The sequence below is a fragment of the Herpailurus yagouaroundi genome, unplaced genomic scaffold, assembly GCF_014898765.1.
Source record: "Herpailurus yagouaroundi ecotype Mexico unplaced genomic scaffold, PumYag 483, whole genome shotgun sequence".
NCBI classification, from domain to species: Eukaryota; Metazoa; Chordata; class Mammalia; order Carnivora; family Felidae; genus Herpailurus; species Herpailurus yagouaroundi.
Genome location: NW_024412700.1, coordinates 5,200,205 through 5,222,676, shown reverse-complemented (window position 1 = coordinate 5,222,676; position 22,472 = coordinate 5,200,205). Strand labels below are relative to the sequence as shown.

Sequence of the window (22,472 nt, the reverse complement as noted above, 5' to 3'; positions counted from 1 at the left end):
GCACAAGCAGGGGTGGGGGCAGAGGATCCAAAGCAGGTTCCTCGCTGCCAGCACAGAGCCCAACGCGGGGCTCGAACTCACGAACCACGGGATCATGGCCTGAGCCGAAGTCCGATGCTCGACCGGCTGAGCCCCTAGGCGCCCCAGGCGGGCACATTGTCTCAACCGAAACCTAAGACACCCGATCTGCAAGCAAAGCGTGCGCGTCTGGCGAGGTGCAGATTTCTGTAAGCCTCAGCACGTTTCGTGAAGTCGGTTAGAGGACGCGCAGGTGCGAAGAGAGGGTCCCACTGGCCTCCGTGAAGGGCTTCTCCGCTCATCTTCCCGGACCAGAGAGCGATCAAGTCCTCCCTCAGCTATGAGCCAGCGCGGGGTGGACTGGTCCAAGGGGACTGCCCTCCCCCCCGGCCGCCTCACGCCCCACACGCCAGCGTGGCGGACCCTCCGTCAGGGAGCCGTCTGTCGTGCGCGGGGCCACATGTGCCCGGAGATGCGCTGCCCAGGTCCTCAGAGAGGACGCCGAGCTACCCTGAGTGAGGTGGGCGCCAGCAGGAGAAGCTTGCGAGAGGAAAGGGGTGCGTGCAGGATGGGCTTAACAGGGATCTAGACCAAAATGGCAGGAGGTGGGGAAGGCATTCCGGAGGGCAGGTGCGGGAGAGAGACCCCACCATGAAGAGCAGCAGGCCCAGAGCTGAGAGGCTGGTCTCCCGATGCCTCCCTGCCTCCCCTCCAGGAGGGACGGTGTGTGGATGCGGGGGAAGAGGCCTGGGGCGGCTCTGGGAAGCCGTTTTCCCACCAGAGCCAGGCTCTCCGCCTGTGGGAAGCCTGTCCTGGGAACGGCCTGGTGCGCGCTGAGCGGAGCCCGCACCGGGAGGCTGGGGTTGGCCCCGAGGGGACCAAGCCTTTGGTGGCCTTAGGGAGCGTGCCCCGCACTGAGGGCATTAGGTGCAGTGCAGGGCATGAGCCTGTCAAAAGTCGCCGAGCCCAGCTCTTACACACACACACACACACACACACACACACACACACACGCACACACCCCGACGAGGACGAAGGTAAGAAGTTACACAGGGGGCGGGGCGAGGAAGGCTAACTGGAGCCTTCAGAGGCACACAGGATGTGTGTTTACGAGCAGGGAGAGCTTTGCAAACAGCAGATGCACGATCAGACCCAGGAGACTCAGGCAGATGACTGTCCTCTCCAAATGTCAAACGAGGAACATTCAAGATCACGAGAGGAAAACTACTCGGCCAGCAGAGCCCCCGGAGGCGAGAGTCCTGCGGGTTCGGCTGCCTGTCCTGCCAGGGGGGCAGGACGCCATGTTATGTTAGCATCACTCCCCTTCAACCGAGGCCCCTCTGCTCCCCTCCTCCCACCCTGGCTGAAGTCTGGGCAGCATCACAGCCATTTCCTACGGAAGCTAACGGTAACAACGTTCTCTCTTACGTCGGAAAAGCTACATAACTGGGTTTCTCTTCTCCATCGAATTAGTCATTCTTAAACTTCGTCGCTCAAAATATTTCAGTCTCCATCGGGGTTCTCTGCTTTGGGAGAATTGCTGATAATTAAGAATGGAATCTTCTCTGTTAGGAAGGAAGGACGACATATTCACACATATGGTCTCCAGTTAGGAAGGTGACTGGTGGGAAAAGTATTCACTCAAGAGTTTTGGTTATAAAAAATAAAGACGTGAGGGCGCTTGGGCCACGACATCGGCCACCCCGTGGATCACCAAGGTTGACCCGGCCGATCTGGCTGCGGAGGCAGGCATCCCTTCCCTCCCTCACCATTCCACGTGCGCCCCTCCTGAAGCTGCACGTGAAGAGTCCAAGGCACATGAGTGGCTGTGCCCCCTGTGGGGACCTCCAGACGAGCTCTAAGGTCTATTTGCAGGGGCACGTGGCACAGTGCAGTTCCAAGACTCCAAACCACATGCTGCTGGCCGTCTGCCTTTCTTAAAGAAAATGTAAAACATTTTTTAACGTTTGTTTATTTTTGAGAGAGAGAGAGAGAGAACATGAATGGAGGAAGGGCAGAGAGAGAGAGAGGGAGACACAGAATCTGAAGCAGGTTCCAGGCTCTGAGCTAACAGCACGGAGTCTGTTGCGGGAATGGAATTCACGAGCCGTGAGATCATGACCTGAGCCGAAGTCGGACGCTCAACCGACTGAGCCACCCAGGCGCCCCCAAAACATTTTTAATTTAAAATTTGAAAATAGGGGCACCTGGGTGGCTCAGTCAGTTGAGCGTCCGGCTTCGGCTCAGGTCATGATCTCACAGTTCGTGGGTTTGAGCCCCATGTCAGGCTCTGTGCTGACAGCTCAGAGCCTGGAGCGGGCTTTGGGTTCTGTGTCTCCCTGTGTCTCTGCCCCTCCCCTGCTCGTGGTCTGTCTTTCTCTCTCTCTCTCTCTCTCTCTCTCTCTTGCCCGCTCAAAAATAAACATTAAAAAAATTTTCTTCAATTTTTGAAAATAAAGCAACCAGGGAAAAGCATCTGGGTGTAGGTGTGTGTGCCCCTGCACACAAGTATTCGGAAAACAGGAAACGGAAGATTCAGAGGTGACTCTATTAGCAGGTCAGGCCGAGGTTTTAACACGTGTAATTCCGTACAGGGTGTGAAGAATGTGAACACGAAACACAGCTTTAAACTTGGACTGACCTCGTGGCGTTCGACAGAAATCAGTTTAAGGAGTTTGGGTGATAAACCCGCACAGGCAGTCAGCACCAAACGTAGCTGGACTGAACTTCTCTAATTAAAGGTAAACATTTGGATTTGTCGTGTAAGTATAGCATTTTATCCCTTTCATTCTCTGTGAAGACGGTGAACCAGAAGAGTAACCAAAAAGGAGGATTCCTAGGATCGCACCTTCCACAAATCCGAAAATCTTATGCTCTAACCAGAAACCAAGATTTCCTGAGTAGGGGAAACAAAACACAGGTTTATGACACCAAAAACCCGGTTGGAAGGGACGTCTACCCTGTTTCCGTGTTTCGGGACCGTCTCCCCTCCTCGGTGCTGCCACCCTCTCCCACGTTCAAGAAGAATGAAAACCCTGAGTTCGGTGGCCCCAAACTTTGACACCGAGACGCGAGGGGAAACCGGGAGCAAACCTCAGATTCTCGGCTGCTTGAAGCCGTCGTCTTCTGGCCTCAGGTCCCGCCGTGCTTCCAGACGGTGGCCTCCCTGCCTCTGGGTCCGGGGGTTTTCTGGGCACGTCTGCAGATCCCAGATGTTCTCCACACCAGGCAGCAAGGCGGAGCGGGGCCCCCCGTGCGTGGCGGGCAGCCTCCCGAGGGCCCGGTGCCCCGGACCCTGTCAGCACCTCCTGCCCACTGCAGAGCCCGCCCCACAGCCCTCGCTCCGGAGTCACGGGACGGCACCCTCACCGGTGTCACACGAGGGCCGTTGGAAGTGTTGAGTTCCTCCAGAGGTCAGCACCTGTCCCCGTGTGGGGGACGACAGACTCTCAGAAGCTCTCACAGGGCCTCGGAGGCCGAGGAAACAGACGTGAGGCCAACACAGGACGGGGCTCGCGGTGGTGGCCCAGCCTGCCGCAGCAAAGCCACCAGACCCCGGCTCCTCGGAGCTCTCTCCTCTGGCCTCGCCCGGCGAGGTCGCCATTGAGAGCAGCTTCAGAGGGAATAATTGGGCCCCAGGACGAAGTGCAGAGGCAGCTGCGTGGGTGACCGCTCCTGCCCCCGCCCCCCCGGGCCCTGCCCTTTGGCTTAATTAGGCGACGCTGCAGAAAAGAAGGAGTGAATACCTTTTGTGTCCCCGGCCGGCTCCTCGCAGCCCCTGGAATATCCCCTGTGCTTTTCTGTCTCTGGACCTTTGTGCAGACCGCCCCCCCTCACGCTGAAAGCCCTCCCACTCGGCTTTATCCTTCCAGATCATTCCCATCTGTCAGCCTGCTCAGACCCCACACCCTCACCGAGCCTTCCCGCCCGGCCCAGGATGGCCTGTGTGCTTTCAATGGCGAGACCCTTTCATCGGACCCTTTCTTTCACCCTGACGTGGCCTCGGGTGTGCGGCTAGTCCGTCGTCACTGGTCCGCACATCTGGAGTTCCCTCCCCACCGGTGCGGGCGGTTCCTTCCGGGTCGGGTCCTCCCGAGAATGTGGGGAGCACCCGGGTCTCCTGGATTGCCAGATCCGTGTCGTGAACGCACCTCACCTTGCAGGGGGGTGTTTGGTGCTCCGTAAGAGCCAGCCGACACAGGGCCCCGGCGTGGGAGCGGCCGGCTGGGGGGAAGCATGCGGACTGCGCCCCAGGCCATTGCGCATCCAGAATAGAGCCCCCACGGGGAGCACCCGGGATGGAGCCACGCGGGGAGGGCGATGAACCAGTGACGAGAATTCATCACCTTGGGAGCGAGAAGAAAGTTAGGAAAGTGCCAGGAGTTTCTTGTGGGAAACGGCCGCTCACCCCTTAGGCCACGTGGGCCCAGGCCACTCCGAAGAGGCCTGGGGTTTAGCTTTGACGGACTTGGAGACTTCAGATCGTCTGCATTTGAATTTTTTTTTTTAACGTTTATTTATTTTTGAGACAGAGGGAGACAAAGCATGAATGGGGGAGGGGCAGAGAGAGAGGGAGACACAGAATCGGAAACAGGCTCCAGGCTCCGAGCCGTCAGCCCAGAGCCCGACGCGGGGCTCGAACTCACGGACCGCGAGATCGTGACCTGAGCCGAAGTCGGCCGCTTAACCGACTGAGCCACCCAGGCGCCCCTAGATCGTCTGCATTTGAAGCGTGTGTTCAGGGCGCTGGAGACTGGCTCTGCGCACGGAGGTCGGGCGGAACCTGTGAGCTCCGGAGCCGTCGCTGGCCTCGCGGGAACCGGTGAAACTTAGTGGCGGGAGGGTCACCGGCTCCAGGGGCCCAACAAGTTTGGGGCTCGTGTCTGCTGTTTGATCTGCCGTGCAGATGCGGCCTGGCGGGCTGTTCCGGGCTGCAGTGGCGGCCAGTTGTGTGGGAACCGCATGTCAGACAGGCCGTCTCCCACGTCCCGGGTTCCAGCTCCCGGCCACGGCGCGAACCGTGGTTAACTGGGCTGTACGGGGACGTTTATTGAAATGATGTGTTTCCTTCCTCTGTTTTTATCTTCGTGGCTCTTCCCTGACTTCAGTCTGATGTTTATCAAGAGCCGAGCGAGGGGAGAGAGTGCCTTGGAGGGGCAGCCCCTGAGAAGGGGGGGTGCGGCCTGCTTGGATTCGGGCGCATCACGTACGTCTGGACGAAGTCGAGCGTGTGGGGCCGCGCCTGTCTGCACGCCACCTGCGGCTTCTGAGACCGGAGGAGTCCCCCGACTGGATGAGGCTCTTGGGCTCTCTCCGGGGCCTTCCAAGGGCCAGCACACAGCCTCCCCCTTCCTGCAGCAGCACCCAGTTCCGGCTCCTGGGCGGCCCAGAGCAGCGGACCCCGACGGGGCGCCCCAGTGGGTGAGCGTTTGCCGCGGCCTCCCGCCCGTGCTCGACACCCAGGGGGAGAGCAGCACGGGGCACCGCTGCTCAGAGCCCACGTGTGGGGTGTGCCGTGCGCCTTGAGGAGCAGGGGAGGGGTTATCGCCGCCGCTCTGGGGCTGGGGGCGGACGGCGGAGGGAAGCGGCCGCTTTCCTTCCTGCGTCAGACTCCTGCAAGACCCTTCTGGATTCAGAAGCGTGTCGAAGAGTATTTTCGCTCCTGTGAGTTAAAATGTGTCTGCATCTTTAAGTTTTATTTCGAGAAAACATCTTGCAAAATGGGGTAAAATCACTCCGTTTTCCTCGGTAAACACTGCGTACCAGGGAGCTGTTTGGGTTACGTTACGACTGTTGTGGAAAGTGGCGCCGAAAGTAACACAGCTGCACGTCCAGCCAGAGGGCCGTGGTCTGCAGCCCGCGTGGTTATTGGGGTGAAGGCGGTGGGGGTGGGGGGGCGGGGTCCCCGATCTCCAGTTAGAGGTCGGGGTCAGTGATGCCCTGCAGAAGTCCTGGGGCCCGACCTAGGGTCTGCCCTGGAGAAACGTCCCTCCCATGGGGTGTGACGGGCTGTGTGCGTGATGCCCCCCCCCCCGGTCGAAATCCCCGAGCGGTCCACCGGAGGGGGCAGGGCCGTGCCCTAAGACAAGCCACGTGTCACACGCCAGGTAACGTGGACTGGGCCGTGGACCGGGCACTCCATCCAGGGAACCGGTGTGGCTCCGGCCGAGACGAGGGACAGGGCCACGGGGTGTGTGCCTTGGCTCTGACTCCGCGGAGGGCGGGCGGGGAGGGGGTTCCGGTTCTCCCCCAGAGACGGCCGTGGCCCTCGGTCCCCCCGCGGCTGCAAGGGGGCTCAGGGGGCCCCGGGATGTCGGGGGGAGCACGGTGCCCGTGTCTCTCTCCCCCGCAGTGCTAATCAGATACGCCATTTATGGCGAGAACGTTTATGTAAAACAGCTCTCCCAAACCAGGTCCGGAGTTGCCGTGTCCGCGGGCGGCCTGGCTGGCCCAGAATGTAGGCCTAGGCAGCTCCTCCTAGGTCACGTCCGGCCTTATGATGAAACAGCAGCCCGTGACGGAGGTGATTCCACGAGACGTGGTCGTGTCTTCACGTGCTGTTTTTCCTTGGTGACGCATCACAGCCGCGTTGACACCCCGGGATGTTGCCTCCCATGCTCCTCCCCACGCGTACTTTCTAAACGTTTCACTTAGCTTCGTCCTATCGAGGGGAGAATTGGACGCATTTTAAAACACACCTTGTTCTGGTTTCTCTCGTTACAAAAGTCATACGTGCTTCATTTGGGGGAGAAAAAGACCAAAATGAGAAACGAAACCAAAACCTCCCGCTCTCCCCCGGCAGGCGGGGGGGGGGGGGGGGGGCCTGTCTCCGTGCGTCCTGCCCTCCCGGGTTCTCCCTGGCTTTGCTTCCAGATCGGAGGGCCTGCGATAAAGACCTCCCTGTCCCACGGGCTCTGCGGCCTTCCGGTGAAACTGGCCACTCGCGGCCGCCCCGTCCCCCCCTCCGCCCCCCCGCCGCCGCCGTCCCCGCGAGGCCGCCTTGGGGGTGCTTTGTGCGCCTCGTTTTTGCTGTTTGTCGGGTCCGCCGTGCCCTCCGAGCTGGAGATCGGGCGCCTCCCCAGAGAGGCCGGTCCCTTTTCAGCGTGCTCTCTCGGTGTTTTATCCGGGCCGGGGTAATTGGCCTCTCTCCGTCCGCGGCCCACCCTAATGAACGCCCCTCCTTCCCGGCGGCTTTGTGCGCCCCTCCTCGGTTCTGCCCTGTTACCACAAATTACGCTCTGCAAATACCCCTAAGACTCCAGCCGTCCTCTGTGTACACACTCGGGCTTTGTTCCCATTGTTCCTCGAAAGGTACAAAGAGGGTTTTCTGAAGCCTTTGTCGTCTTGGTCTTTCTTTCGGCGGAATTTGGGAATGACAGGTCCTCTCTCTCGGGGTGATTCCCACTCTGCACTTCTCCCCCATCAGACGAAGAGTTGAGAAGTGAGACATTTGCATGATTATGTGTATGGATGGATTTCCGCCCCCAGAATCCTCTTCAACTTATCTTGCGAATTGCGTTACAAAGACGTATAAAATAGGTTGAGGCTCTACAGAGGTAGCCCAGGGCCTCAGCGGCAAGAGTAGCGGCTCGCAGGCCGCTTCCAGGAGGTGACGGCCGCGGGGTCGGCCCGCGCCGTGTAGGCCTGTTCCTCAGCCCGCACCCTGCCCCCCAGGGACTCCTCAGCCGGCACCCTGCACCCCAAGGATCCACTCTGACATGTAGAGCTCTCTGGGCTTGAGCAAACCCCACGCTGACTCTGCCCGAGGGGCCCGGGGGCCCTCGGGTGCGCATGAGTGGCGGGACCACCCCACGACACGGTGTCTGTGGGCTCAGGACACGCTGGGGACAGCCCCACGCTACAGACGCCGAGGTTCTGAATCTGAAGAGTTTGTGAGCACGGGGGTGCGGGCCCTCGTGTTCTGCCTTTCCTGACAGACCAGGAACCTTTCGGATGTTTTAAACAGTGTGGCACAGGCTTCTCGTGTTGACTTTGGGATCGAGCGCTTAAATTCAGGGGCCTGAGACACTCTTCTTTTTTAGGAGTCGCATTACTCTGGTTGCTCCGGCAAGGGTGCCCCTTGCCAAAGACCGTGGTCGGTCGTCACACTGGGTTCCACGCGGCCCGTGGTGCCGTGGTCCGGCCGGGGCGGCGTTGGGGCCTGACCTGGTGTCCTGACCTCCTCTGCTCCCTCGAGAAGGGGGCCTCGGCAGGGAGCCGTGTGGCCCCGCGTCCGGTCCGTGCCAGTGCCTCGTCCGCGTGCTCCCTCCGTCAGCCCTGCCAGCTCTGTGCTGCCCTGTCGTGACCCCAGATTCAGGCTGCGGTGATCCGGGCCCGTGGACCTTGCCGTCGGCCCCCCGTTGCGACTGCACACTGGGGTTCGTTCGCCCCGGGCCCGTGTTCTCCAGCGCCGATGGGTTTGTCTTTCTGCCGTGGGACTTCCCCTGCGACACCAGTGGTCTAGGATACGTGCTTCCCAAGGGCAGAGGCTCACTGACCATCTACAGCGACCACTGTGGAGATCACCTGCGAAGCCGTGTCTGTCTTCTCACTACCGTGTGCCTCCTTCCCCTCAGGAAGGTGAACTGGTTTACATCTGTTTTCCCTGAGAACCTTCCGCACACCTAGGTTCGGAGGGCAGACTGCTAAGGAGGTACAGGGCAGATATGCCGACTGAGTAGATGTCTCCGGAAGGACCCCTTTCCAGAGGTGGATGTCCTGAAAATGTGGAGCATCGCGGTCCTGAATGAGTGACTTCCCCCTTGGCTCCCTGGAAGACAAGTCTTCAACTCACGCTGGCATTGGCGTTTTCTTCTCTGCTAAAAAGTAGGCATCGGATGAGGAAAGAAAACAGACTTGGTGAAGCTCCCGGGGGTGATCCGTGGACCTTCAGGGAGCTGTCTGGGTCGAGAGGGTGCACACCACACGTGCAGAGGACGCGGCACCGGGCAGGCCCGGGTCTCGGGCACACGGCGCCGGGCGGCGTGAGCGGGCCGAGGACGGCCGAGTAGGGAGCCGTCTGGAGGGAGTCATGCGATGACCTGCTGGGTGGCCCCACGTGTGGGTCTGTGACCAAGAGATTCGTTTGATTAGACCTGCCCCTCTTTTTCCTTCATAATTCACTGCCTCTTGGCCGCTGGATCACACGAACTCCTCCAGGAAGACTGTCATTGTCTTATAAACGCACGGTGGCCGAGATGAACACCCAGGATCGTGTTCATTAAAGTGGTCATTTAAAACCCGAAGTGGAGTTGGTCTGGATGCTAAACATCGTGAGGGTTTCACTTTCTGACGACGGGTCTGGAAGGTGCGGCACGACCTTTTCCAGCGAAGACGCGTTTGGGAGAAATGCCTCCTGCGCCCAGGGCAGGATGCCCGGGTCCCTGAGTGGGTGCCGCGTTCCGGAGGGCGAAGGTATCGTGACATCGCAGAGTTTGCCTCGCTGCCGACGTCGTCCATGAGCCTGCGTCTGCACCCGCTTCCCTTTTGTGGCCTCCGCAGCCTGACCCGGGGAACTTGCCAGGTCGTAAACGAAAGAAATCAGAGCCACACTGCTTCCGGAGCGCGCCTGCAGCCTGCCCTGGGCATCGTTGGCACCCTGCGCGCGGGGCGCCCCCCACAGACAGCCCCAGGCCTGTATTTGACCCGCAGCAGAATGGTACTCACGGAGTGTTCCTGGGACTGGTGTTTGTCTGAGTGTCTGTTCGTCCTACGCGGGCCCCGCATGAGTCTGAGAGTAAACGGAGGCCGCTAACAGCCGGGAAGTGCTCTGGTCTGACCCGGCTCCGTGTAGCGGAAACTGGTGCGGTAAACCTCACGGTAAATTTTAAGTAAAGGCTTGAGCCCCCCCCCACCCCTCGTGCCCACGGCTGGACCGCTGCCTCAGGGGTCGGGGGCTCACGCCTCCACGGGCCTCTGTGTCACCTGGATCACCCTTCTTGGTGTAGGTGAGACTTTCAGATGAACAGTGTCCCCCAGAGGCCAGTCTGGGGAGGGCGTGGGGGCCAGACAGCTGTGCTGAGAGCTTGCTGTGTGCACCGCGTGGGGTCCTGGGCCTGGCCCCGGCCACATCATGTGAGTCAGGTCACAGTCCGCATCTTGTCTCTTAAAGAGAAGCTCAGTTGTCCTTAGGAAATTTTGGTTTTAAAGTAACAGTAAGGAGGGGCGCCTGGGTGACTTAGTCAGTTGAGCGTCCAACTCGATCTCGGCTCAGGTCACGATCTCCCGGTTCATGGGATCGAGCCCCGCATCAGGCTCCGTGCTGACAGCGCAGAGCCTGCTTGGGATTCTCACTCTCCCTCTCTCTCTGCCTCTCCTCCACCCTTTCTCTCTGTCTTTCTCTCTCTCAAAAGCAAAACTTGAAAAAATAAAAATATTATAAAATAAGGTAAGAGTAGAGTCTGGTCAGAACACAGCATTTCTATTATTAATCTTCAAGCCATAATCAACCTAAAGCACTAATTAGAAGGGCACACGGTGAGTCCCCCAGAGAGTTCTCCCGTGGGCAGAGAAGCCTCCCTGGGGGCGTCCGGAGCTTCCTGGGACCGCATGGAGCTGACCTGGCAGCAGGGGGAGAGGGGGACACGGTTTGCACCTGTGGGGGCTCACAGTCGGGGTTCCGGAACAGCCTGGCCTGTGTCCCCTCCTGGTGGGCGTGTCCATCCGACCCAACGGTTCAAACGGACGGGCACCGCGGGGGGGGCGCCAGTGGCTGGGGCTCGCCCCTCGCAGTCCACGGACCACGTGCGGCACGCTGTCCCAGGGCCCTCGCCGGGTGTGTGCCCACCCTCTGTTACCGTGACGCACACGCGGCAGCCCCGTGACGGGGGGGAAGGGGGGGTCAGGTCAGCATGCGGTGCTTTCCCGGGTCTCACGGTAGGAAGATGCGGCGGGAGAAGGTTAGCGGTTCGCCAAGGTCACAGGAGTGGCACAGGGAGCGTCGACCCCTGGCGGCTGCTTCCTTCCCAGGGCAGAGCTCGGACCCCAGCCCGGCAGAAGCCACCACGCAAACCCCGGGGATGCGTCTGGAACAGCCGGCCCCTGGGTGGGTCCCGTGAGAACCTCAGTCACGACGCCCGTGTCTCAGCAACGATGGGCTTGCGGGGCGGTGTGACGAGAGGTGAAGGAGAGGTGAAGGTGGCCGCAGGTGAATGGCGGCTTCCCTCGGGGCCCCGGCCTCTGACTGGCGTTTCTGCCCGCACAGACCGCCCAGCCTTGCACCGCTTGCTTCCGAGGCAGAACGCCGGTGGCGGCAGGCACGTCGAAGGTTCGAGATGCGCGAACCTGTAGAACGCCGCTGGAGAGCTTCGGGCCAGGGCCATCTTTCCGATTTTTCCCCTGTGTCCTGCCGGGGGCTCTGTCCGCTTGGAAGCGTTAGCCCCTCTGGGCCTGCGCTTTCCCTCACAAGGCCCGGCGAAAGGTGCCCTCAGATCTGGAGCATCTCACCCGGGAGGCCCCTGCCCGGCGGCTCCCGTCCCCCAAAACACCCAACGGCTCTGGCCTGGACCATGGGCACGGGGAGGTCAGGGTCCGGCTGGTCGTACTCAACGGTCACTCCCGGCATCTAGGAACGGTACGTGTGGACCGCCAGATGCTGGATAAATACCAATAGCTAATAATGTGCCAGGCCGTGCTGAAGGCTGGTTCTGAGCATGAGACCTTGTTGAGTCCCCACAAGAACCATGAGGTTGGTTTCGCAGGTGAGGAAGCTGGGACACGGGGAGGCTAGGCGGTTTGCCTGAGGTCACACAGCCAGTGAGTGCTGAGGCGAGGACGGGAAGCAGGCATTGTCGCTCAGGTGCTGTGAACGGGGGAGCCATTTCTTGGAGCCCGAGGAGAAGAATTGCGGGTCAACACACGTTACGGCCCGGGTCTCCATTCCTCTGGCGAAGCCGTTTCCTGGGCCCTGGATTCCAGGTGGAATCCCTCCCGAGACAGCGCCGAACACCCGGCTGTTTGCGTCCCAAGGGCGAACTCTCCCGGTGCCTGTCCCACCCTGGCTGGGGGCGCAAGGGGAGCACAGCTGCCTGCGACCGCCCGTCATCCCAGGTCAAGGTCAGACGGGCCCCCACGGAGTGGAGGCCTCAAGGCCCTCGGGTGTGCGGTGGCTTCAAACCCAAGAACCCACTTCCGACGTGACCCTCCCCTCCCCTCCTCACCTCTCCCCTCCCTTCCCCTCCCCTCCCACCAGAGGCGCATGGTCTTAGCGGCTGGCTCGGTTCATCATACAGAAACTGGACAGCGGTCAGTTCAAAATCAAAGTCCCATCCGAGCAGGTGGCCTGTGTCTTTACCTGTATCTACAGAATGTGATGGGAGCAGCCTGGGCCCCCGGCACTCCCCCGCCAACACGGCAGTGGGCCCCCCAGGTGGTGCCCCCCCAGGTCCAGCCAGAGCCGCTCCCTCGCTCTTGGGGTGACCACTGTCCAACCAAGGTGCCCGGAGGGCAGATGTGCACTGACTGCCCTGGGACGCAGGCTGGGACCACCTCTTCTTGGAGCCTTCCCTCTGCCTGTGAGAATTGCGTTGTTTTCAAGAAAGACCTACAAGGAGCACCAGCACTGAGTGGCGCTGCAGCGAGCTGGGCCCAGGTCGCAGCCCCCAGCGGCCCCCCGGAGCCTCCAGCCAGCCGCTGAGTCGCCTGCCAAGAGAGGTCTCACCGGCGATCTGCTGCCTCTTCCGACTCCAAAATTCTGCGGTTTCTTTAGAAATATCTTTGAACTCGCTGGGCCCTTGGGACTGTTCATTTCTGTGGCACTGACATCTGCACCACCTGCTGAGGAATGACCAAAGACTTTCTCCGGCGGCCACCGCACGGGCCTCTCACGGTAACAAGATGAGTACTTCCGTTTTTAAAGTGGAAACACTCGAGCCGGAGACCTCGCGTGATGTGCCCGCCCGCCCGAGATTGCGCGGTCTCCCTCGAGCAGAGAGAGAGAGTGGTCGTCCCCGATCCCCGCACAGTCCTGGGGGGTCACCTAGCTGACCTAGTTTGTCTCTTAGTGACCAAATCGCAGCCATCCCGAACCTTCCTCCCCAGGGGCGCTCCTTCCTGGAGGAATGTTTGGCGCCCTCCTGGCCTTCGGTGGCGTGGCCTTGAGGTTCGGTCGGACGTACTGCTTATTCTTGCAGGTGAACTTCACCCACGGGAAAGAAGGGTTAACTGACACCATCTACCTTATTAAAATAACCCGTTGTGTCTGGGGCTTGTTTGTTTGTTTTCAAGATTGTGAGAAAATCTGGCTGGGTTTTTAAACAGACTCATCGTGTGAAAACCATGTGTGGGCAGACGCAGGGGACGCACAGTGGCTCCCCTGCCATCCTTCTGCCGTCCTCGCGGTGGCCTCGTGCCTGACGTTACCCCCGCTCCTCGGGACCCCCACAGCCCTGCTCCCAAGACCCACGGCTCTGGCGGGCAGAGGGCTCGTGCGGTGGGGCCCGTGGGGCTCCCCTCAGCGCACCTGTCCCAGCGGCGCGGCCACCCAGCTCCAGGCCCATGTGCCGTGCCTCCCCTGGGAGCTGCGCCCAGAGAGGTCTCTTCTCTACGGTGGCGGCGGCCTTCTGAAGCTCTCTAACACTGAGGAAGATGGCAGCCACGTGGAAGGTTCAGGAAAACGTGTGAGCGTTCTGTGGGCATCAGCCACTGCCCTGGTGCGTGGGGCTGGTAGGGACGGCTGGGCACCAGCACCGGGAAGGGAGGAGCACGCGGGAGCCCTGCCGCTCCCCGGCATCTTGTCCCGTGAATGCGTGTTTAATTCCCCTCCTGGGCTCAGATTCCCTTACAGACTTTCTCTCGATATCATTTTATTTTGATGGCTCAAGTGACAGTGATATTTTCAGGGAGCAAAGGATGGAATTCGTGAGATCATGACACCAGAGCCCTTGCACGGTTATTGTGCTAGTGAGAAGTGGGGGGCGTCCCGGCCGACTGTCCGATGACAGCCAGCAGCTAGCGAGCGACTCCACCAGGCGCCCCCGTCTCTGAGCGCCGTGTCCGCCTTGCGTGGCGATGGCGGGGACCCTGCGGTGGCCAGACAGAAGCTCCGTTTGGCCGTTGTGCCGAGATTTTCCTTTAGATCTGGAAACTCTGTCTTTGGGGGTCTGGTCAAGGAAGCAAACCCTTTTCCATGAACCGCGTACTTCCCTTTTCGTATGTGATTTCGTTTATTATCTTCTGTGGGGGCTCTTATCCGTTTGGGCATCGTTTGGGGAAAAACGGAAGAACCACACAGAGGCGGTTCCCCCCAGCGCCTGACCGTGGCACCAAGCTGAGAGCACAGCGCACACCCTTCTCTGCCTCTGTGACCCATCTTCTGAAGAGGAGAGGAAGATGCCTGGCTCAGCCTGCACGTGGCATGGTTCTGCGCGTGGTCCAGTGTCGCCGCGGGCTCGGTCCAGTGGCCCTTTTGCCTGAATCTGTGTATCTGTCTTGGGGGCATGCGTACCCACCTATATGTGTGTATCTGTCTGTGTACATGTCCGCGTATTGAGTATTTATGTGTCTGTGCGTGTGTGGCCGGGTGTGCGCATCCGTGTGTGTGATCTGTGTGCGCGTGTGCATGGCTGCAGGGGAGAGCCCCACGTGCCCCTCGGCTCTCGGGCCGGGCAGGGCTCGGGGGGAGGCCACACTAACCTGCCCTCACCGTCCCCCAGGAGCTGTGCCGGCAGCGCATGGCCACGCGCACGTCGGAGCGCCCGGAGGGCCCGCACACGACCCGCATCAACAGCGTCTCGTCCCAGTTCAGCGACGGGCCGATGCCCAGCCCTTCCGCCCGGAGCAGCACGTCATCCTGGTCGGAGGAGCCGGTGCAGCCCCACATGGACATCTCCACCGGCCACATGGTCCTGGTAAGGCCCGCCGTCCGTGCTGTCGGGAAGGGCCGTGCCCACGTCCGCCAGGAGGGGAGCGAGTGGGGGCGGGGAGGGCGGGGCTTACGACGCCCCTGCGTCCCATCCGTCACACACCCGGCCGCTTCAGAACCGTCAGCAACAAACCTGACCGTGTCGGGCAGCTGGCCAGCCGGAGACGAAGACCCAGGATGTCCGGGCTCCGCTGACCCAGTCCTCCTCGTTTAAGGCAGGATGAGGATGTGCGGATGCCGGGGTCTTCCCAGTCTTCTGCCTAGACCGCGTGCCCCCCACACACCTCGTCGGGATTCCATCCTGGTTGTCTTGCTTTCAGTGGGTGCCTACTGTGTGCACTGCTGTCGTCCAGACCAGCGTCTGGCTTGGGTAGACAAATGTCCCTCCCCTCCTGCTTCTGATTAAAAGTGCCTGGGGGCAGGGGCGGGGGCTCAGAGCGCAGCTCTTTCGTAAGAAGAGACCCTGGAGACCCTGGAGCGGAAGCCCCCACCTTGGGACCCTCCCTCCTGTGTGTCGGGGGACGAATCTGTCCCTGTCCTGTCTCTTCCCAAACCAAGTGTCGTCCTCGAGGCCCGTGCGTGGAGAGGCTGTGTCTGAGTCTAAGAGAACTGTTCCTGATTCAGCCCCTCTTACGTAATGGCTTTCTTCTGAAGGTGGGCCACCACCTCCCGTTTCCCGCTTGTAGAGCTGACGCGCTAAGCCGCTAGCCATCGGTCTCCTCCCGGATTCGGATTCGGGCAATGAGCAGCAGAGCCCTGTGCGGCGGCCGACACACCCCCAGATCAGGGCAGTGGTTTTCATGGTCTGGCCTACGTCCCCAGTGTCAGCGTGGGAGGGGCCCCGAAAGTTGTGTCGGCTGTCTTTAAACGCTTGATTTTGCGGAAAGTTTCCTTGTCTGTTCATGGACAATATAGGCTGGTGAGACCCCCCCAGGAAGCCGGCAGCTTGGTCCACTCCGGCTGCAACAAAATACCGCAAACTGGGGGCCATAACAACAGAAACGTGTCTCCCAGAATCCTGGGGGTTGGACGTCCAAGATGAAGGAACTGCAGTTGGGTAACTGGGGCGGTCCCTTCCCCTTCCTAACCAGAACCTTCTTCCACCACGACCCGCCTCCTGGGAGGGGCTCCGGTAGCCAGCCCGCCCCTCCCACATCCCCGCTCCTGGTTCCCGCCCCGCCTTTCCTCCCACGTCCTGACCCTTGGTGGAAACACGGTCTGTGCTCAGTCCACCTGCTCGTGCATGGGGCTCTCAGCACTTGCTGCCTCATGCAGGAGTCCCCACTGTCCTTTGACCCGGCTTGACACGTGGGTTCAGGCCCTGTGTCATCGTTCCTCCCCCCCCCCCACACACACACTTATCTTCATCCCAAGCACTTCCCCTGTGCAGAGCCCAGAGGCCTGGGGCCATTGGCATAAGTGAACCACTTAGCATTTTTACAAAACTTCTCACTCACTAAAAGCAGGTAAAATGATTCCTCTTTTAGGCGCTGAAACCGTAGTCCGTTCCCGTAGGGAATGGGGAAGGCCATGGAGCACACTCTGGCTGGGCCAGAGTCATGGCCAACAGTAACTGGAGCTCCATTATTGGTTCACAAATGGCCCTCCCCCTCCCAAGCACAACCTGTAGAAACCTGCGTGTGTCAGAACCTCAGGAAGGCGCCGGAACGCCTGACCTTCTAACTCATTAAGCCTACAAGAAAGATAATTCTGCGGTGATCAGTCAACTCGACCCTCCGTAAGGAAACTTCAGTGTTTATCAGACAGCTACACGATGATCTTCCTGAACTACACGCGAAGGATTCAAAGACCATCGGATAAATTATGCAGGGTCCAGGCAAATCCCAGGCGCCAACCGTTCCGATATTCCGCCGCTCCCTGCACCTCAGGTAGTTGTGACATTCTGCCTTATGGGTAGAATGGAATCCACAGCAGGGCTGTTTACGTTTGCACAAGGTGGGAGCAAGGAGCACCCCACAAGGTAAGAAGGGCCAGGTTATCTGGAGAGCATACTCGTCACTACAACCTGCGGCCAGTGTGCAAAATCGGAACGTTTTCTTCAGCCAAGGATGGGACGCACGTTTGAAGGCATAAGTGCCGGGGAAGTTAAGCCAAATGTCGATCCTCGCGTCAGAGCACCTTCAGGAGCAGTGGACCTGGGGGCGGGGCTCGCCTGGGAAGCAAGTCGGCCTAGGGTGAGGCTCGCCTGGGGGACGCAGGCTCAGCTGGGGAAGGAGTCCCCTCTTGGTCTCCTGGTCACTTTCTGCTGTAGCATCCAGGGCTGCCTGTGCAAGGCGCTGTGATCTCCTGCCTGGAAGCCATAGGAAGAGAACTCTAGAAATAAACACTCCACCCAACGAGCTGGTCTTCCTGCTCAGACCAGGGGCATCAGAACTGCCCTGCTGGGGCACCGAAGGGTCGGCTCAAGAAAGGGGTCCTGGGAGGCCGGTCTGTGGACCCCAGGCTTCGTGACGCCAAGGGAGGTGGTGCTGGGTCTGGGTCCCACAAGCTTGAGCCACGGCCGGCCGGCCGGGTGGCCAGTCAGGGCGCGGTGATATTCGTGATATTCGCAGAAGGAAGGGGCATCCGGGAGGAGGGAGACAGGAAGGGAGGAGCCTGGCGGGCTTCTGAGTGTCTGCAGGGGACCAGGGCGGTGTACCCTCAGGGCTACTTGCAGGGCTCTGAAAAACAAGTGACCTGGGAAGTCAGAGAACTACTGTAAACTTCACTGTGTCTTGAACGTGTGAGGAGAGACAGGGGAGACGCTGTGAGGGAAGGCATTGCCTTTGAACTTAGCTGTTAAAAAGGACCCTTTCCATATCACATTTGCTCTCGGAAGCTGGAGCATGGCTGCGCAGTAGGTGCCAAGAACAGGTCACTGTCCCCAGAGTCCCCAGGACACAGGTGCCTCCGTGAAGCAGGCGTAACAGAGGACGCACACACGCGAGAGTGTGCAAGGAGCGGCCAGGACGCGTCTACCCCAGCCTCAGTGCCCTTTTGTACAGGCTGGAAAGCTGGGGACTGGTACACAGGGAGCGGGGACACGGAGGGAAAGTTGGCTTGGTGCTGTCCCCATTACGACCGAAGGAATAGAAAACCGAATTCAGGAAAACGGTGCTGGATGGTCTCTTAAAAATACATCTCCGCCCACGTTGAAGGTGAATCTGCAGTGTGATTTCCTTCGCCCTCGGAGTACGAGGCAGGAATGGGCATCACTGAACATTCACACAGCAGCCGCTGCTCAGACCCCGTGAGGGGGGAGCCGACATCAGCCCCGTTTCCCAGGTGAGGGCGACGAGACCAAGTGCTGGGATGAGTGCACAAAAATGCACTGGGACTGCAGGCTTTCCGCCAGGGAGAAGGGAGGAGCAACCTGCTGTAGGTTTGGTGGCTGCAGAAGGGCGTGTGCACAGGGGAGAGGGGGGAGGTGCGCAGGGGAGAGGGGACACGTGTGCGTAGGGGAGAGGGGAGATGTGTGCACAGGGGAGAAGGGACACGTGTGCACAGGAGAGAAGGGAGATGTGTGTGCAGGGGAGAAGGGACACGTGTGCACAGGGGAGAGGGGACACGTGTGCGCAGGGGAGAGGAGAGATGTGTGCACAGGGGAGAGGGGAGATGTGTGCGCAGGGGAGAGGGGTGATGTGTGAGCAGAGGAGAGGGGTGATGTGTACGCAGGGGAGAGGGGAGATGTGTGCACGGGGGAGGGGAAGGTGGGCAGGGGAGAGGGGAGATGTGTGCACAGGGGAGAAGGGACACGTGTGCACAGGAGAGAAGGGAGATGTGTGTGCAGGGGAGAAGGGACACGTGTGCACAGGGGAGAGGGGACACGTGTGCGCAGGGGAGAGGGGAGATGTGTGCACAGGGGAGAGGGGAGATGTGTGCGCAGGGGAGAGGGGAGATGTGTGCAGGGGAGAGGGGAGATGTGTGCGCAGGGGAGAGGGGAGATGTGCGCAGGGGAGAAGGGACACGTGCGCAGGGGAGAGGCGGGAGGTGAGTGCCCCCCGCATCTCCCGCCGCACCCAGCACTCCACCTGCACCACCCCCTGTATGCCCGCATCCACTCCGGACTCCCCTCTGACCCGCTGCCTCCCACCAGCCAAGGGTGTCCTGAGTCCCCTGCCTACTCGGGACGCGCGCATGGGGAGCCGGCGGGATGGAGCAGGGCCTCGGGCACCTTCATCTGGAGAACCGGCACCCGCCGGTCTTCCTAAAAGGACCTGGTTCTGTGGCTCCTGGCGTTCCTCCTCCCGTGGCCCTGCCCTTGGAGCCCCGGGCCAGCACCTGCGGCTCGGTGGCCACTGTCCTCACGGTGACGGTGGCCGGCCCCTCCCCCGGAGCCACCACCCGTACAGTCCCGTAGTTTTCCGTGACTCGACGTCCAGCAGTTTCTCTGTTTTATCCTGCTGAGGGTAGCGGGCAGCTTTCGCACGCGAACGTTCCAAGCACACAGCCCGCGTGAAAGGAATCGTGGGCTCAATTTCCGCAAGACCCTGGGTCACCCAGGATGCCTCCCGCTTATCTCGAGAGATGTTGGCAGACTTCCCGCCAAAACGTCTGACCGATGGGCCGTCCCACCAACCATGGCGCACACGGTGCCTGTGTCCCCGGACGCCCCCGGCCTTGGGCGCTGGCCAGCCTTCATCTTTCCCACCGCTGCATGGGAAGGCTGCTCAAAAGCGGCTTTAATTTCCACTTCTCTTGTTGTGCGTGAGATACGGCAACCTTTCCTACGTCTGGGAGCTACACGCCCTTCCTTCCAGAAGTGTCCCTGGAGGGCTGCCACCGCCCGCCGCGTAGACGTGCCGCACGTTTTCATGGTACGAACCACGGACCCCAGGGAGAGTTCACCGGACTCGACCTCGTGGTGACACCGCGTCACCCTCGTCCCTCCTCTGTGCGCCGATGAGGCCCTCCGAGAGAGAGGCACACTGACGACGCCCGATGTGGATACGTTTCAGTGAGAACAGAAAAGAACCGTCTGAAAAGTCACACTGAGCTACCGAGTGGGCAGGCTCAATGCCTCAGGACGGTGTTTCCCGTGCGTAAGAATCGCGGGCCAGTGCTGTGAGCCGGCCAGGGGGCGTCCTGTGTGGTGACATCAGTAAGAGGAGCCTGAAGGGGCACGAGGGCCTGGCTGCCGTGGGGTCTTTGGGCCTCAAGGGACCTGTCCTGGGGTCAGCAACACACTGGTACCGGCACATAGTCCCCGAGGCTGGGAGTCGGAGATCACGGTGTGGGCGGGGTGGCTGCCCCCCGGGGGCCTCCGTCCCCACGCGTGGACGTCGTCTTCTCTCGTGTCCTCACCGGCCGTCCCTCTGTGTGTCTGTGTCCTCACCCCCTCTTCTTATCAGGACACTAGTCACACCAGATCGGGGCCCTCCCGCCGACCTCGCTTTACCTTAATCGCCGCATTAAGGCCTCATTTCCAAATACGGCTGCGTCCTGAGTCAGGGGGTTGGGGCTTCTGCACAGGAATGTGGGGGGCGCAGTGAGCCCGTGACAAGGGTTGGTGCCTGAACTACCCCATGTCCTGCAGCTTGAAGCAATGACAGGCCCCTGTCTCTCCTGTCGCGTCCTCCGTGCACCGTGGGGACTGAGCGAGTGGTAATACTGTCGCACCCCCACCCCCACCGGCCCCAGCACTGGCCCGGGACCTGAGGGAGAGACTCGCAAACCGTTCACGTCTCCACCGGCTTCCAGGCACGGCTCTGTTCCCCTGTCCGAGCCTCACCCTCCTGCCCGTCCCCGTCACTGTGAGAGGAGGCAGGTCCCCAAGAGGCTCCCTGGGAAGGGAGGTGGCCAGGGAGTGTTCATGCATTTACAAACAGCACATGACAGTTCTTCCATCAGGCCTGACCGGTTTCTACCCAAGAACTGGCCCTGGGGACAGGTGCTCAGCGTGGGAAGGGCAGGTCATGACCACCCACTCTGTGGAAGGGTCTCACAGGGTGGGGCATGACTCAGCCAGGTGTTCAGGGTGCTGGGCCCCCAGGGCCAAGTGCTCTGTGTCAGAGAGATCACCTGTGTCTCCTCCCGAGGTTCCTTCACTGCTGGAGTGGGGGGGACAGGGCTCCATGTCTGAATGGCTGAAACAGTGCTTGCCCCCCACCCCATGGCCAGCTCCTGAGGTGCCCAGAGGCTCCTTCGGCAGCTGGGACACTGGCCACTCTCGGTAGCTTGGTTTTGACACAAGACAGGGACTGTCACTTCAGGCCCGGGATGGAGTAACGGGGTTGTCATGTACAAATCAGTGTGCAAAATTAACAACATATAAGAAGCAGTTTTTGAAATTGCGCGAAACCCATGGTTCCACAAATAAGCCACACGTGGGCGAGCATTCACTGACTTTTGCCCACCCGTGTATCCTCAGCATCTAGCTCAGCTCTCACATACGCCAGGCCGTGAATTAAATTGTCCGAATGCCCAAGTGAACCAGATGGTACGTGTCTCGCCCCTGAGAAGTGTGCCATCTATCTGAAGCGGAGAGGGGTTAATATCTAGGAAACACTGGGCGTGGCCAAATGCCAAATCGTGCTCTTTCGCCAGAAGTCTTTTCATCCCTCATGAAGGTGTGGGGTGGCGGGGGAGACTGAGGAGGGGCGCTGGCCCCGAGGGGTTCTGGGCACCGTCTTGGTCAAGGAGGGAGCAGCGCTCTGGGGTGGGCGGGAGACAGAGTGGGCAAGGGGACCCCTTGTCAGAGTCCCCGAGTCAGTGCCCAGGACTGGAGCCAACAGTGGGTGACACAGGAGGCTAGCACACATACACAGGCCACACACCGCATGCGGGTTTGTGTTTGATCCTTATGCAACTGCTACCGTTTCTTGAACAGGAAAAGTGATGGCCATGTATTCACTTCTTCTCTTCCTTGTGTCCGCTCGCCACAAGGTGAGAGAACATGTGGGCCAGAGAGCTGGGGACCAACAGGGTCAAGACCAGTGTTCTCTGATGTGTTTGCCTGAAAATGATTTTAATTAGCTCTCACACTTGTATAATAGATTAGCCAATGGTCAAATTCTCGTTAATTTTTTCTCATTACTTTAAAAATGCTGTTTTCTTTGATACCATAGCTGTTGAGAAGGCTGTTCGCAACTGGCCCAATGGCCGTTCCTTTGGGGTTCACTCTACTTTCTTCCTGAACCCTACACCTTTGTTGTTCCGGGATCTCCCTGGGCCCTCTCTGGGTGCAGACCTATTTTATTCTTATTTTGCTCTGGCTTTACTGTGTGCCTACATTGGACAGTCCCGATCTTACATTAGTTCTCAGAAATGACTGGCCATTCACAATTTACACGTGACCATCTGTGTTCTCTCCTCTGGTGGGAGCACATAGGGTGTCCTGTGGCCTCCCGTCTCTTCCACATTTCCTCTCGTTGTCCCTCCGTCCTGCCCCCCAGGCGACTTCCTCAGGTCTGTTATCAGATTTGCAGTGTTTCTCTTCCACAGAGTCTAATCGACATGTGACCCATCCACTGCATTAATAATTACAAGGAGTATCTTTTTCATTTGTACTTGTTCTATTTATTCTTTTTTGAATCTGTTCTTACACCGTCGATCCTCACTGCAATATCTTCAGTCATTATAAATGCATTATTTG

General features: G+C 60.0%; 1 protein-coding gene across 1 annotated transcript in view; it reads left to right on the top strand.

Annotated features, from left to right (window-relative positions):
* PTPRN2 (protein tyrosine phosphatase receptor type N2) overlaps positions 1–22,472 on the top strand; it is a 748,038-nt gene that overhangs the window by 650,336 nt on the left and 75,230 nt on the right. The window contains exon 14 of the mRNA XM_040464596.1: positions 14,670–14,864. Coding sequence (XP_040320530.1) covers positions 14,670–14,864 — 195 coding nt within the window. The remainder of the gene's footprint in view (positions 1–14,669; positions 14,865–22,472) is intronic.